We start from the raw sequence: 15,176 nt of genomic DNA, 5'->3' as shown, positions 1-15,176 counted from the left end.
CAGTACAGTAGTGTGAAAACTTAAACAGTTTTGGAGCTCCCGGCATCATCAGGAATAATTATATCAGGAGTTCTGAAGTCCATTACGTAGCACATCATCTATATATAGTGATTGACCCCTAGAAGTCAACAAACGCAGTTATAAAAAAAATATATATATATCATCAGTCAAAACTTGTAAAAGTCTTTTCGAATCACCATAGAAGTCTGGGCTGACACTCTGGACTTTCTCATTCCAGACTAAATGAATCAACGGCCCATTCATTTATTATAAATTCACTGAACTCCAGTCAATGGCAAATCTGCCTTGTGACACAGGCTGAGGTTCCTTTTACACAGATTATCTGGCAGATTTTTGAAGCCAAAGCCAGGTACAGACTATATACAGAGAACAGGGAGAACAGGTCATAAAGGAAAGACTGACATTTCTTCTCTTTTCAAATCCATTCCTGGCTTTGGCTTCAAAAAAATCTGTCAGATAATCTGTGTCTAAAAGAACTATTACACTTGTAGCTTGAGCCGGGCTTCTTGACAACACCATTAAAGTTTGGTTGTTAGGCAGCAGTTATCTATAGCAACCAGACTCTCTTGGGCAACACTGCTGATCCGCTCAGGCTGTCAAAGTTGAGGATAGCAGCTTGGTGCCATGCAGTAACCCTTTGACTGGCAATAATCTTCTCTTGGCACATACCAGCAGACTAGAGATGAGCGAACCGGGTCCGAGTCCATCCAAACCCGAACGTTCGGCATTTGATTAGCGGTGGCTGCTGAACTTGGATAAAGCTCTAAGGTTGTCTGGAAAACATGGATACAGCCAATGACTATATCCATGTTTTCCACATAGCCTTAGGGCTTTATCCAACTTCAGCAGCCACCGCTAATCAAATGCCGAACGTTCGGGTTCAGATGGACTTGAGCATGCTCCAGGTTCGCTCATCTCTACTGCAGACTACATTCGGTATCAGGGATATCACAGCATGTATTAGGCTACAGCTGGACTGATACCTATATGAGAATAAACTATAGTTACCAAATATAGGAATTTTATTAGAAAGCCGGGAAATCAGCTGGGGCCCTCCACCTGTTGCATATGCTTGGCTTTGGCTGTCCAGGCATGATGGGAATTGTAGTTCCTCATCCCAGATTTAAAACAGGTCAGACTAGAGATGTCTAATCACCTTTGTGTGAGTAATTGTGGCTTTCCCTTTAATAAGCAAAGTCCATATGACTTTTTTAAAGGAATTATCCGGTTTTAGAACAAACAAAACATACCGTTGCTTTCTTCCTTAAAGGGGTTATCCAGCGCTACAAAAACATGGCCACTTTTCCCCTACTGTTGTCTCCAGTTTGGGTGGGATTTTCAAACTCCGTTCCATTGAAGTAAATGGAGCTTAATTGCAAACTGCACCTGAACTGGAGACAACAGTAGGGAGAAAAGTGGCCATGTTTTTGTAGCGCTGGATAACCCCTTTAAAATAGCACCACTACTGTCCAGGTATCACACTTGCACAATATGTGCTTTACATGTTGGCTTTATAGTACGAATAATCTACACTGAAATATTGGATGTCTTTTATAGCCCAGCTGTAGTACCACACATGACCTGAGCAGAGGTGTGGTGCTGGTTTTAGAATAAAGTAGCTATATTTTCCGGATAACACTCCTAATTGGTAATTCTTGCCTGTGCAATGTTTACCAGCTCATCATCGTTCAAAACCCATGGGCCTTTATCCACCCATGACATGACAGTCATCACCCATCACTGGAGACTGCTTTAGGGGTAAGACGTTCCCTCCAAATCTGGCAAATCTGCCTGTATGGTCTTATTTTAAGCACTGTAAAGGCCCTCATACACACTGGATGTGCTGGTGGGACTAGCTGACCATCTAATATGTATAGGGGCCTAATTGATGTACATGGGGAGAGAAAATAGTCAGTTGAATACTCGTGTATATGTATGGCTATGCTCCATTATCTTCATGACTGTTTCTTGAGAATGCATTATACTGCCACCTCATGGCAGGATAATAGTATTGCACATGATACCTTGGCACAATTTTCAGTCCTTTCCTTGTTTTATCAAGTTACTTCTAAGTTCATTTAGCTTACACTTCTTATGCCGGTTTTCCATAAGGAACCATTATTAGGTACAGAAAATAGTATTGATGGGTAATGTATTGCACTACAGTCTGTTACAGACCTGAGAACTAAAGTTGGTAATGCTCTTTATACAGAGGTTTCCCTGCTTGCTGTCTGTGCAGCATGTCGGTAGATCATTGCCTTTTAACTTGACCTATTACACTAGGGATGGGGAACCTCTAGCTGTTGCAAAACTACAATTCCCATCATGCCTGGACAGCCGAAGCTAAAGCTTCAGCTATCCAGGCATGATGGGAATTGTAGTTTTGCAACAGCTGGAGGGCTGAAAGTTCCCCATCCCTGTATTACACCAAACTATAATTGTCCAGTTATTGGCCAATAATCTTTTGGTGTAATAGGGCCCTAAATCCAAAAACTTAATCTGTTAAAATGGGATCAGTTATGGGTTACTACACCCGTTTTCTTCTTCTATGATGGATGGGGCCCTCCAGCTGTTGCAAAACTACCCTTTAAGCTGTCCAGGCATGAAGGGAAATGTAGTTCTGCAACAGCTGGTGGGCCGCAGGCTGTGCCCCCTGTTCTATATGAAGATAATGCATGTAGTATTAGCGTTTCCAGATTAGTGATTTGTTATCCACACTGTGAATGTAAACTTGTGTTATACTAGCACCTGGATAACCATAATACAGATAGCGTCTAGGTACCCAGGTTATCTATATCCCATAGGTCTCAGCTAGTTTATAGACCTCCGCTCATCCTCCTCTTCATCATTTAGTATCGGGGTTCTGTCGGACTCTTCCCGGGACTCCTGTTCCGCCTGAGGTCTCCGCTTTGTCATTTTGTTTAATGTGCCTCCCTGCAAAAGCGGAGGAGAAAGATGGATCAGAACAGTAATGAAGCGGCAGAACCAACTCTTCTACCCCAAAGCAGGACTAGACATATGGGGGAAATTTATCAAACATGGTGTAAAGATGGTGAACTGGCTCAGTTGCCCCTAGCAACCAATCAGATTCCACCTTTAATTTTCCAAAGAATCTGTGAGAAATGAAAAGTGGAATCTGATTGGTTGCTAGGGGCAACTGAGCCAGTTTCACTTAACACCATGTTTGATAAATCTCCCCCATTGTGTCTGGGGAAAGCTGGGTGACAATTCCTCGAGGTGGCCGTTTTGGGTCACACGGATGCCTATGGGCACCATATTAGATATATCTGGGTCAGCAGAATTACCTGTTTTTTGTCCACTATATTTAAGGTGACGGAAGTGACGATACAAGCAATGGTATTTGCCAGCATGAAAATCATCATTTGCTGCCATCGCCATAAGGGTATCTTTGCTTCACTACAACAAAAAAAAGCATAAAAAAAGGTTAAATAACATAAGTTGGTGAATGTCTATGTTATCATTACTTTGTTATAATACAACTCATCTTCCTGGGGAGGGATCAGCAACGGTGCAGACATGAGGGAATTTCTTATATCCATACCTGGATTTGGTGCCGAGAATTCTGCCAACGATGAGGTTAGAAAGTCCAATGCCAATCATCTGTACGGAGGTGGCGAGACCCATAGCGGTCCCCAGAGTGGCTTGTGGGACCACAAGAGGGATTGATGGCCACATGCTCGCCTACAGGGAAAATATCAGACTGTTGTGTGGAATATTTACAAGGGGAGCTGAGCAAAACTACACATCTCTTCTCCCTGTCCGACCAGTCAGATACTGCCCTAGGAGACATCCGAGCATCATCCCAAAAACTTGGGGCACATTGTAAAAAAAAAAAATTGTGGTTGCAAGTAACACACAATGTTATCATCAATGCAACCTGAGCATTGTCCGCATCACACACATTTATAATACCAAAAATTATATACTTTACCGCAGCGAAGGAGTAAGTGACTCCGAGCCATAGAGTGGACACCAGTGGTGGGACAAAGGTGAATGCCAGCAGGGCAAACACTGGCAGCGTCAGCACTGCACAGAGGACCGCCAGCACCCCCCTCAGGCCTACGTAGTCCTAAGATAGGCAAAAGAATTTGAAGTTAGGTAATAAAGTTAAAGAAGAACAATATTGATACAAAATACTTTAAATGACGCCAAAAAAGTGAGAACTTACAATTAATATCCCAACAATGGCGCTCAGCACCAGAGAGCTGTCATACACAGCCCCGGCCACATAGGACGCCGTCTGCTGGTCGTAGCCTTCATACTTGTCTTGGATAAATTTGCTGGTGAAGGTGAAAATAAAGAATCAGTTGCAGAATGTAATAAGATCCTGAAACTACAAGGACTACATGATGATAGTATAACCGAGGACTGGAGATGCAGCATCAGGTACAATCACAGGCTCATACAAAGTAGAGGCAGATAGATGGAGGGACCATTATTACAGACACTTGGGGTGGAAATCTCCCCCAGCTGGTGCATACTGGCACCTTCTGATCAGGACCCCCTGTAGTGGTACAGGTCTGTAATACAGAGTTGGCATATTATAGATGACATGTAGGAAATACATTCATATTCACTTTAAACAATGGATAAAATACTGAACACATGGATGCCATACTGATACTGCATGCATCACACACATACAGCACATGGATGTGTCCATATTTGAATGGCCAGTTATGCTTGTATTCTCCTGTGCAATGTGTTAGAGGCATTCCCAAGCTCCTGTACTGCAGAAAGCTGGAATCCTTCCTCGCTCCCCCTCCCATACTGGACCCTGCTTGATTTACAGCCACCTGGAAACTGAGCTGCAAGCATGGATAGGGATTGGGGGGGGGCAGGCATTACAGCACCTCAGGAGCTAGACCTCCTACACTTTGTACTGAAGAATAAAATCATTTTTTCTCCATTCTGGAAGCACAGACAGATATATGAAAGGTACTATGTGTCTCCTTGACATAACAGCCATCTACAGGGTCAGCAGTTTGGAATGTAAATTGTAACAGACAGATTCTCTTTTAGGGTATGTGCACACTATGAAATCTGCATGTAGAATTGGCATGTCAATTCTTTGGGCAGATGGCAGAATCTGCCTGAGCATAGAATGAGTCCTATAGGACAGGCAGAACTTCAAGTGGGCACCTGACGATACAGCAGCGGGACACAGGATCAGGTAATGTATTAGATACAGACTGCAAAGGCAGCCTGTATCCTTATACATAGACTTAGGGACACCTGATAACAAACAGCGATATCTCGTGCTGGATAGCGCAAGATCACTGTGTATTGACAGAGTGGCGGGCAGAGGCTCATGGGAGCCCTTCTGCTGGGAAGTTCTGTGCTCGCACCACCTCTTTTCAACAGAAATATATAAATATATATAATATCCTGGTGCACAAAAATAATGAAGCCTAAATAGAAAAAAAAAAAAAAAAAAAAAAAAAAAAAAAAAAAAACACTCCTTATGATTGGTTCTCTTTAAATCATGAAAAATGCAGCTATACCAATTTATTAAAAAAAACATTCAAGTGTAAGGACCAACCCGTGACAGCTCGATGACAGACGCAATGTGTCTTCTCCATACTGTACAGACTCCAACCAGAGGGTTGTTTAATGGATGTAAGTTCTGTCCTAGTAATACAATTCCTCTCTATGAGGCCATAAACCACAGCAATACATGGCTTACCTGGCATCGGCCACAAAAGGAAATATCCCGTTGTAGAAAAACATGATAGTCAGAACCAAGAGCCAGTAACGTAGCGGTAATCGGCGGATGTCCTGGACTCGCTGGAAGTCAAAAAAATACAGAATATTATTTTAAAAAAACAAAGTACGTTTCCTATCGTGTGTATGAGGGAGGAGTGTTGGTGGTGTAACAATAAGAGACATCATCTATCACTCACCACTTTCTTGGATGCTTCCTGAATTGTTCCGTCCAGTCCGAGCTGCTTCATTCCCACTTTATCCAGGATACTGACAGTGACAGCGGACACTAAGCCCAGGACGCACAAGATGGTTCCTAAACAAGAAAACGTCAAATACACATGATGTACAGGACACCGCGCCAATGTATTCTCACTTACCAGCGTTCTAGCTGTAACTTTTCATCACATACTCATCAGATCCACAATTCTAGTGTTGCCAGATTGACAACCTGTTATTGCAAGAGATAGAAGAGCCCTGCCAGGCTGCTCTCCCCTTCTCCGAAGTTAGAAAAGTTTAAGCCCAGTTACATCACTATCTCCACTCCCTTTCCAGCCCCTCCGGCTTCGCACGGTCACCCACCCAGTTTGAATCCCTCTGCATGGGCAGCGGCCCTCTACGCCATACACTCTCTCTTCTGTATGCCATGTTGAACGCACCTCCGGAACAGCCCCCGCCACCCTTTCTCAACGCTTGGGAAGAGGATCTTAACACCACACTCTCTCCAGCACACTCTCTCTTTGCTGGAGGAACTGTGGTGGGGAGGGTTCCATTCTCCACACCTTCTGGAGCTGCCCTAAGCTGGTACCTTTTTGGAGGGAAGTCTGGCGTATCTCATCTAAGTTCACGGATTATCAGCTTCCTTTCTCCCCATCACTTTTCCTCCTACACCTGTCGGAGATCCCTCTTAAGTCCTACCGCCGTTCGGTACTCCGTCACCTGGTCAACGCCGCCCGTGCCTGTATTCCTGCGCTGTGGCGTCACCCCGATCCCCCGAGTATCCCCATGTGGATCCGTAAAATAGAAGATATCAAGCGCATGGAGGATCTCACTGCTCAACTGCATGACGGCAACTCTCGATTTTTCCGGACGTGGTTCTACTGGGAACAATTTACCGAAACGACCGAATTCCGGTCCCTCCTGTCGCAGTGAGGAATGGTCCCCCCCCGCCCCTTTCCCCCCCCCCCCTCCCACCTGCCCCTCACTTCTCTCCTGTACTCTCTCTGTCTCCTCTTCTCTGTTCTCTCTATTCCTCTCCCTTTTCCTGATTGTTATTTGAGCGTTAGCTCACTCCCTGGTTGATATGCGTTCTGCCGACCCAATTACCGGGAGCAGCTGTTTACCTTAAAGTTGGATACAGTTATATCTCAAAGCTCGGTTGTACTACATGCCTGTACAATAGTGATATGTATATATGCCAGTGTACCCTGCGAATGAGGCATGTTGCCTCTTATTTTGTTATATAAATGGAAAAATTGAATAAAATTGAGAATTTAAAAAAAAAAAAAAAGAAAAGTTTAATCCAATGTCTGACAGTCTGGTTGCTAGGGATAGACTGCCTAGCAACCAGTCTTTTAAAAAAATAATATGCAGCAACATCACAGGAGAGACATTACAAGGACTGTCTGTTTAATGCACTGATGTGTTGGGTTCTCTGGGGTCAAAGACATTCGGTAGCTGCTCTACACTCCATCAAGAGAGATAACAATAGACAGTCAGGTTTGGATCACTTTCCCCTGAGAGAGTTGCTCACCTCCCCAAAGAGTCCATTGGATTCCAAACTGATCTTCGAACCGCCGAGTAAGGAAGAAATTGAGAACGCTGCCCAACCTTGAGAAAGACAGGGTCAACCCGAACGCCAGAGCCAGTTCCTTCCCTTTAAACCAGAAGGCTGTGATCCGGTTCTGTACAACTGGGGAAAAAAAATACAGGACCCATGAGGAAGATCAACACTAGTGCATGAGAAAGACGAAGGGCAGCTGCCTATGGCCACCAAGCATGCGGACGCTGCTTCTGAAATGTAACAACTGTGTAATGGCTAAAGGAATAGAGAGGACACAACAGGAAGATGGCTTCTTACTTGTCAGTGATCCATTCCCCGAGCCGAACAACAGGCGTCCTGTCAACATTAGTGGCAGGAGGTAGGGACTTCCTTTAAAATGTGATCCCAAGGCGAATATGGAGGAGCCGACAACGGTCAAGGAGGAAAACAGGAACAAGCCGACTGAAAGAAACTCAAAGTTACTTATATATACAATGACGATGACCCCAACCACTCTATAAGGGGAGGGTGTACACAGTCTGCAAAAGGGGCTGAATACAGCAAATCATAGGATATTATACCCCCCCATACCCAGCAGTATGTTATACCCCCCTCCCCCATACACAGCAGTATATTATACCTCCCCTCCCCCATACACAGCAGTATATTATACCTCCCCCATACACAGCAGTATATTATACCCCCTCCCCCATACACAGCAGTATATTATACCTCCCCCATACACAGCAGTATATTATATCTCCCCTCCCCCATACACAGCAGTATATTATACCCCCTCCCCCATACACTGCACTATATTATACCTCCCCTCCCCCATACACAGGAGCACACATATCAACTAAAGATGAGTAAATTTGCAGTACTAGCAAAGCACTTTGTCAGGCTCGGCGGTCGGCTTGTCAGCCTGCTACCTTTTAACTCCATGCTGCTCATCGCCGCTCCTCTCCGGGTGCCTGGAAAAGCTGGATACAGTCCTGGGAAACTGGGGGAAGTTTTCCAGGACTGGATCCCGCTGTTCCAGGCACTTGGAGTGGCACGGAGTTCAAAGGCAGCCGGGTGACCGCTGAAGCAATTGGCTAGTACTGTAAGTTCTCTCATCTCTAATATCATTGCTTTGAATGGGGGTATACCATACAGCAATGATCTCCAGCCTGTGGTACACTACAACTCTCAGCATGCACTGCCAGCCTAGGTATTCTGGTCTGTAATCACTCTGTGCTGCTGTGGTGAATTATTATACGCCTGCATCCGCTGTGTATATAATCCTTTACTCACATCTGTTCCCCAGCTTGTCAATGAGGAATCCGGCCATGATAACCACCAAGGCGTTCCTGTGCGAGAAACAGAGAAGACATGAAGAGGGTGACAACTATTGTATGTGTTCCTCGCAGATTATTACAGATGCATACACAAGGTCATGTGATATGGCTGTATACAATATGGCGAGGAGGAGGGGAGTTAATACATTGTGACCACGCCATCACACGTACACTCACCACGGCCTCCCATGAAGCTGGTATACAAGATGGCGGGGACTAGCTTTCGGCTCGTAATACTTACGTCCAAGCATAGATGGCATATAACAGGTTATACTGCTCAGGGGTCATCCCCAGCCCCTCCACACAGCTCTCACTGCTGTTACTATGGCTGCTTCCATTTGTACATGTCAGGTTCTGTAGAAGAGAATATTACTATTAATCCACCTGCAGCATAAATCAAAGGCAGTCTAAATTATTGTATTGCCCCTTTAAAGTTATACAGATTACTAATATACATTAATTACAAGAAATGCTTCTAAAGTGCTTTTTACCTGGACTTGCGGTGATGTCACTTCCTGGACAACACGGTGATGTCACTTCCTGGACAACACGGTGATGTCACTTCCTGGACAACACGGTGATGTCACTTCCTGGACAACACGGTGATGTCACTTCCTGGACAACATGCCAGAGCTGTGCGGGCTGTGGCTGCTGGAGAGGATGATGGCAGGGGGACACTGAGGGACACAGGGCACTGGAGGGACACAGGGCACTGGAGGGACACTGAGAATCCCTCTGCCATCATCCTCTCCAGCAGACACAGCCCGCACAGCTCTGGGAGTTGGGCCGTGACATCACCATGTTATCCAGGAAGTGACATCACTATGTTATCCAGGAAGTGACATCACCAGGAAGTGAAGCCTCGATGCAGTAGTAAGTGCAGGGAAAAAAGCACTTTATAAGCATTTCCCATAATAAGTGTATAATGGGGATTGGTATAACCTTTGGGGGGAAATACAATACTTTAATAAAAATTTTCGATGGACTTCTCCGTTAATAAGCCCTCATTGTCAAGTGACCCTCACAGCCTGCAGATGACCTATGTGAATGGGAGGTGGGGGGCTTCTAACAATACGAGAAGCTAAATGTGCACTCACCCCCTGAAACTGGTCCTGAAGGACGCTGGGAATATCAAAGCAGAAATATGACCCGAACGTCAGCAGACAATTAAAGAAGAGCACCACGAAGCGGTAATAGGCTGCAAAGAAAAAAAAAAGTCTGTATATAGTGCAAAAATCTATATAGTGATGTCATTGTAACTGCTACATAACCTTAAAGGGGTAATCCATATTTTTTTCTTTCAAGTCACCTGGTATCAGAAAGTTATATAGGTTTGTAATTTACTTCTATTTAAAAATCTCCAGTCTTCTCATACTTATCAGCTGCTGTATGTCCTGCAGGAAGTGGTGTATACTCTCCAGTCTGATACAGTACTCTCTGCTGCCACCTCTGTCCATGTCAGGAACTGTCCAGAGCAGGAGAGGTTTTCTATGGAGATTTGCTACTGCTCTGGACAGTTCCGGACATGGACAGAGGTGGCAGCAGAGAGCACTGTGTCAGACTGGAGAGAATACACCACTTCCTGCAGGACATGCAACAGCTCATAAGTATGGGAAGACTGGAGATTTTTAAATAGAAGTAAAGTACATATTTCTGGCCCTTTGTGGGACCATTTTTTTCTGAACTACCCCTTTGAGGACCTGACAGGTTCCCTTTAAGGGACGCCTAGCAGTTTTACAAGGTTTATATTTATAACAGTTGTGAATTACTATGTTACACCCCAAAGTGCACAGCAGAGGATTTTTTTATACACAGATCCTATTTGGTGAGATCTGGGTAAGTAAACGGGACCTCTGACCCTGATTTTACATTGGAATGTGTGCAGGAGATTTACTAAATGTTCACTAAAATTTCTTTAATCCAGAATCTGTCGTTGAGACATTCTAATAATCTGCTACTTCTTTCCGCAGTTCAGAAATTCCATGTGATCTGGTAATCCATAAGAGCAGAACAAACGTGAGCGGAGAGAGGATACCTGCCCACACCACACCGCACCGGGGACGCCCTGCCCACACCGCACCGGGGACGCCCTGCCCGCACCGCACCGGGGTCCCCCTGCCCGCACCGCACCGGCGACCCCCTGCCCGCACCGCACCGGGGACGCCCTGCCCGCACCGCACCGGGGACCCCCTGCCCGCACCGCACCGGGGACCCCCTGCCCGCACCGCACCGCACCGGGGACCCCCTGCCCACACCGCACCGGGGACCCCCTGCCCACACCGCACCGGGGACCCCCTGCCCACACCGCACCGGGGACCCCCTGCCCACACCGCACCGGGGACCCCCTGCCCACACCGCACCGGGGACCCCCTGCCCACACCGCACCGAGAATATCCTGTACATGGCGGCTGACATATTACGGGATCCCAGGTTCTCAACTAGATATGAGTGAATCTATAAAACAAATCAGTGACTATGGACTCATATGGGCGTTATATACTATATGGGGTGACGTCAGACTGGGGGGGGGAGGGGAAGGGCTTGTCACCTCTGTCCTACTCCTCTCTGTTATGAAATGTAGGATAAGGATGAAACTGTAGCAGTGATCAGTCAGGACGCGGTGATGTGATGGCAGATGCTGAGACAGCAGACAGGATGCACATCTGCCGGGGGTCACACTTCTCCATTACTCATTTACTTCCACTATGAGGAGAAACTGCTGCCGTCTCATAGTATCCAGCACTATGGCTCTGTGGTGTGTCCAGGGGGTCAGGGGTCTATGGGGGAGAGTTCTGGGCATCTGAATGGGGTTGTTCGGGCACAACGATATGGATCTCTGCAAGTTCTATTCTCACAGAGCAGGGGTAGGGAACCTTGGCTCTCCAGCTGTGGTACAACTACAACTCCTATCATGCCTGGACATTTACATCGCAGCCGGACAAGTGTATCTGAGCCAGACATGTATCCCAAATGGACATGTGTATCCAAGCCAGACATGTATCCCAAATGGACACGTGTATCCGAGCCAGACATGTATCCCAAATGGACATGTGTATCCAAGCCAGACATGTGTATCCCAACCGGACATTTACAACGCAGCAATAGAGCCAGAGGCTGCAGACCCCTGTCCTAGAGACACCACAGCAGGAGAGCCAGAGGCTGCAGACCCCTGTCCTAGAGACACCACAGCAATAGAGCCAGAGGCTGCAGACCCCTGTCCTAGAGACACCACAGCAATAGAGCCAGAGGCTGCAGACCCCTGTCCTAGAGACACCACAGCAATAGAGCCAGAGGCTGCAGACCCCTGTCCTAGAGACACCACAGCAGGAGAGCCAGAGGCTGCAGACCCCTGTCCTAGAGACACCACAGCAGGAGAGCCAGAAGCTGCAGACCCCTGTCCTAGAGACACCACAGCAGGAGAGCCAGAGCCTGCAGACCCCTGTCCTAGAGACACCACAGCAATAGAGCCAGAGGCTGCAGACCCCTGTCCTAGAGACACCACAGCAATAGAGCCAGAGGCTGCAGACCCCTGTCCTAGAGACACCACAGCAGGAGAGCCAGAGGCTGCAGACCCCTGTCCTAGAGACACCACAGCAGGAGAGCCAGAGGCTGCAGACCCCTGTCCTAGAGACACCACAGCAGGAGAGCCAGAGGCTGCAGACCCCTGTCCTAGAGACACCACAGCAATAGAGCCAGAGGCTGCAGACCCCTGTCCTAGAGACACCGCAGCAGGAGAGCCAGAGGCTGCAGACCCCTGTCCTAGAGACACCACAGCAGGAGAGCCAGAGGCTGCAGACCCCTGTCCTAGAGACACCACAGCAATAGAGCCAGAGGCTGCAGACCCCTGTCCTAGAGACACCACAGCAGGAGAGCCAGAGGCTGCAGACCCCTGTCCTAGAGACACCACAGGGGCAGATCCCAGCCATGCACATTTACTAGTCTAATATAAATGATGAGATCGGGTCACGTGACCACCTGCTGGTTCTCTGGTCACATGACTACCTGCACCTCTTCTGGTCACGTGACCGAGCAACCAGTCACGTGATACGGATAGCAAACATAAGAGTCTAAAGGGCCCCCGGGACCCCATTCCACTGCCGGTAGACGGGAGTACTGACCTTTCTCTGCCGGGATCGCCATGTCTTCTCCTGAGAGCCCTGTATACACACAAAGCGCAGATGAGATACAACGAGAGAGGCAGGATAAGAGCACACAGGGCAGGAGCTGAGTGCACCCTCCTCTACCGGCACACACACTGCCTCAGCTCCACTACTCACCCGCAGCTGAGCCCAGCACAAGGACTGCCCACAGCCACACACAGTGCACGACCAGGCTCTGGCCCCGCCTGCTGATACGTGACTGACAGGTGGCTGGCCACGCCCACTCGCTGAGCTCCGTACAAACACGTTTGCTGCGTCTGCGATACATAGAAGGGCGGCAGGGGGCGCTGGAGAGCAGAGTCAGCGGCGAAGTGACCTAGTGCTGCGGCGTATTACACTGCCAGTGATACACCTCCTCCACCACTAGGGGGGGACAGGTCCTCTTGGTAAGAAAACTTTTAAAGGGGGCATTTATGTTCCTTAAAGGGGCAGTTCAGCAAAAAAAAATAAAGTTCTAATCAACTGGTGTCAGTAAGTGCTAAACATTTGTCATTTACTTCTATTAAAAAAAAACTATATGGCAAGTCTTCCAGTACTTATCAGCTGTTGTATGGCCTGCAGGAAGTGGTGTATTCTCTCCAGTCTGACACAGTGCTCTCTGCTGCCACCTCAGTCCATGTCAGGAACTGTCCAGAGCAGGAGAGGTTTCCTATGGGGATTTGCTGCTGCTCTGGACAGTTCCTGACATGGACAGAGGTGGCAGCAGACAGCACTGTGTCAGACTGGAAAGAATATACCACTTCCTGCAGGACATACAGCAGCTGATAAGTACTGAAAGAATTTACAAAAGTAAATTACAAATCTCTGGCACTTTCTGACACCAGATGATTAGAAAGAAATTTCTTTTCTGCTACACTACCCCTTTAAGAAGGTGCAATTTTTAATCCTGTTTGCTACCTGCTGTAATTTGCACCTGTTATTATGTTCCCATTGAAATCTATGGGCCAATGCACATGACCATGAAGGCCACAGACCAAAACCCAGACTGCAAAATAAAGGACTCCATAGACAGTAGAGATTGCGGGGTCACATGTTTCATCATAGACCGCGTGCCAGGGAGGCGCTGGGGGCACTCATTCTCGGGCAGAAAAGTACCGAACCCAAACTGTGCCCACAAAGATGGAGGCAACAATTGTCCACAATGTCTCAGGATTTATCTTCAATGCCGGCACAAGGCAGTCAGGCAGATAACGTTCTCCTGGCATCACCAAACCCAGACTCCACCATCAGATGCCAGATAGAGAAGTGTGATCCATCACTGCACACAACACGTCTCCTGTGCTCCACAGTCCAGTGACAGCAGCTGTACACCGCTCTATCTGACACCTAGCAGTGTGCTCGGGGAAGTAAGGCGTGCATGCAGCTGCTCAGCCATGGGAACCCATAACCTGAGGCTCCCAGTGGGCACAGTCTGATTTATTACCAGGTGCAGTCATTGAGTGCTGGTGACTTTTATACACAATGGGGGAGATTGATCAAACACGGTGTAAAGTGACACTGGCTCAGTCGCCCCTAGCAACCAATCAGATTCCACTTTTCATTCCTCACAGACTCTTTGGAAAATGAAAGGTGGAATCTGATTGGTTGCTAGGGGCGACTGAGCCAGTGTCACTTTACACCATGTTGGATAAATCTCCCCCTATGTTCCTCAGCCCTCGGCAGCTTTACATGGACCCCACTCTGTGGCTGAGCTGCTGCCTTTCTTTAGGCCGTGTTCCCACATAGCGGTAACCACATGCGGCCAAAATCACGATGCTAGGCAACTTTGACAGGACTTTCTGCGACATCTTGGAGCCACCTCGCAGCCTGGGGACATGATTTTGGCCACATATCTTCATCGGGATGTGGGTAAAGGCAGACTGCAATGTAGGGGCTGGATACACCTGTGGCAATGGGACTCCAGAAGCCAATGAAAAGGGGTACTCTGTCCAGCGTATGTGCCACTCGGTACGATGGATTAAAGCAAGAAAAATTCTTTATAATTAAATGATTCCAGACAGTGCCAAAGATTTGTAATTTACTTCTACTTAAAAATATCCAGTCTTCCAGTACTTATCAGCTGCTGTATGTCCTGCAGAAAGTGGTGTATTATTTCCAGTCTGAAGAGTAATAAAAGTTTTGTATGGGGATTTGCTACTGCTCTAGACAGTTCCTGACATGGACAGAGGT

At 47.2% G+C, this 15,176-nt stretch overlaps 1 protein-coding gene across 1 annotated transcript; it reads right to left on the bottom strand.

Moving 5' to 3' along the window:
* Positions 1 to 862: 862 nt before the first annotated feature.
* On the bottom strand, positions 863 to 13,219 carry LOC138800451 (lysosomal dipeptide transporter MFSD1-like). Its single transcript, XM_069982125.1, has 14 exons — positions 13,125 to 13,219; positions 12,966 to 13,004; positions 9,945 to 10,045; positions 9,089 to 9,201; positions 8,804 to 8,859; positions 7,826 to 7,969; positions 7,499 to 7,657; positions 5,946 to 6,061; positions 5,729 to 5,829; positions 4,211 to 4,322; positions 3,974 to 4,111; positions 3,584 to 3,723; positions 3,327 to 3,438; positions 863 to 2,955 (listed from the first exon to the last, which is right to left on the bottom strand). The coding sequence occupies exons 2-14, from the start codon at positions 12,985 to 12,987 to the stop codon at positions 2,833 to 2,835; spliced, it is 1,437 nt and encodes a 478-aa protein (XP_069838226.1). The 5' UTR covers positions 12,988 to 13,004; positions 13,125 to 13,219; the 3' UTR covers positions 863 to 2,832.
* Between the last annotated feature and the right edge of the window lie 1,957 nt (positions 13,220 to 15,176).

This window comes from Dendropsophus ebraccatus, chromosome 9 (assembly GCF_027789765.1).
Source record: "Dendropsophus ebraccatus isolate aDenEbr1 chromosome 9, aDenEbr1.pat, whole genome shotgun sequence".
NCBI lineage: Eukaryota > Metazoa > Chordata > Amphibia > Anura > Hylidae > Dendropsophus > Dendropsophus ebraccatus.
This window is presented reverse-complemented; position numbering and strand designations above follow the sequence as displayed.

What these genes read in the sequence shown, in the direction of transcription:
- LOC138800451 (XM_069982125.1), bottom strand. Translation starts at nt 12,987, where the DNA reads ATGGCGATCCCGGCAGAGAAAG. An exon ending in ATTCTCGGCACCAAATCCAG is followed by an intron (nt 3,439 to 3,583) that starts GTATGGATATAA and finishes TTTTTGTTGTAG; the next exon opens with TGAAGCAAAGATACCCTTAT. An exon ending in ATATAGTGGACAAAAAACAG is followed by an intron (nt 2,956 to 3,326) that starts GTAATTCTGCTG and finishes CCGCTTTTGCAG; the next exon opens with GGAGGCACATTAAACAAAAT.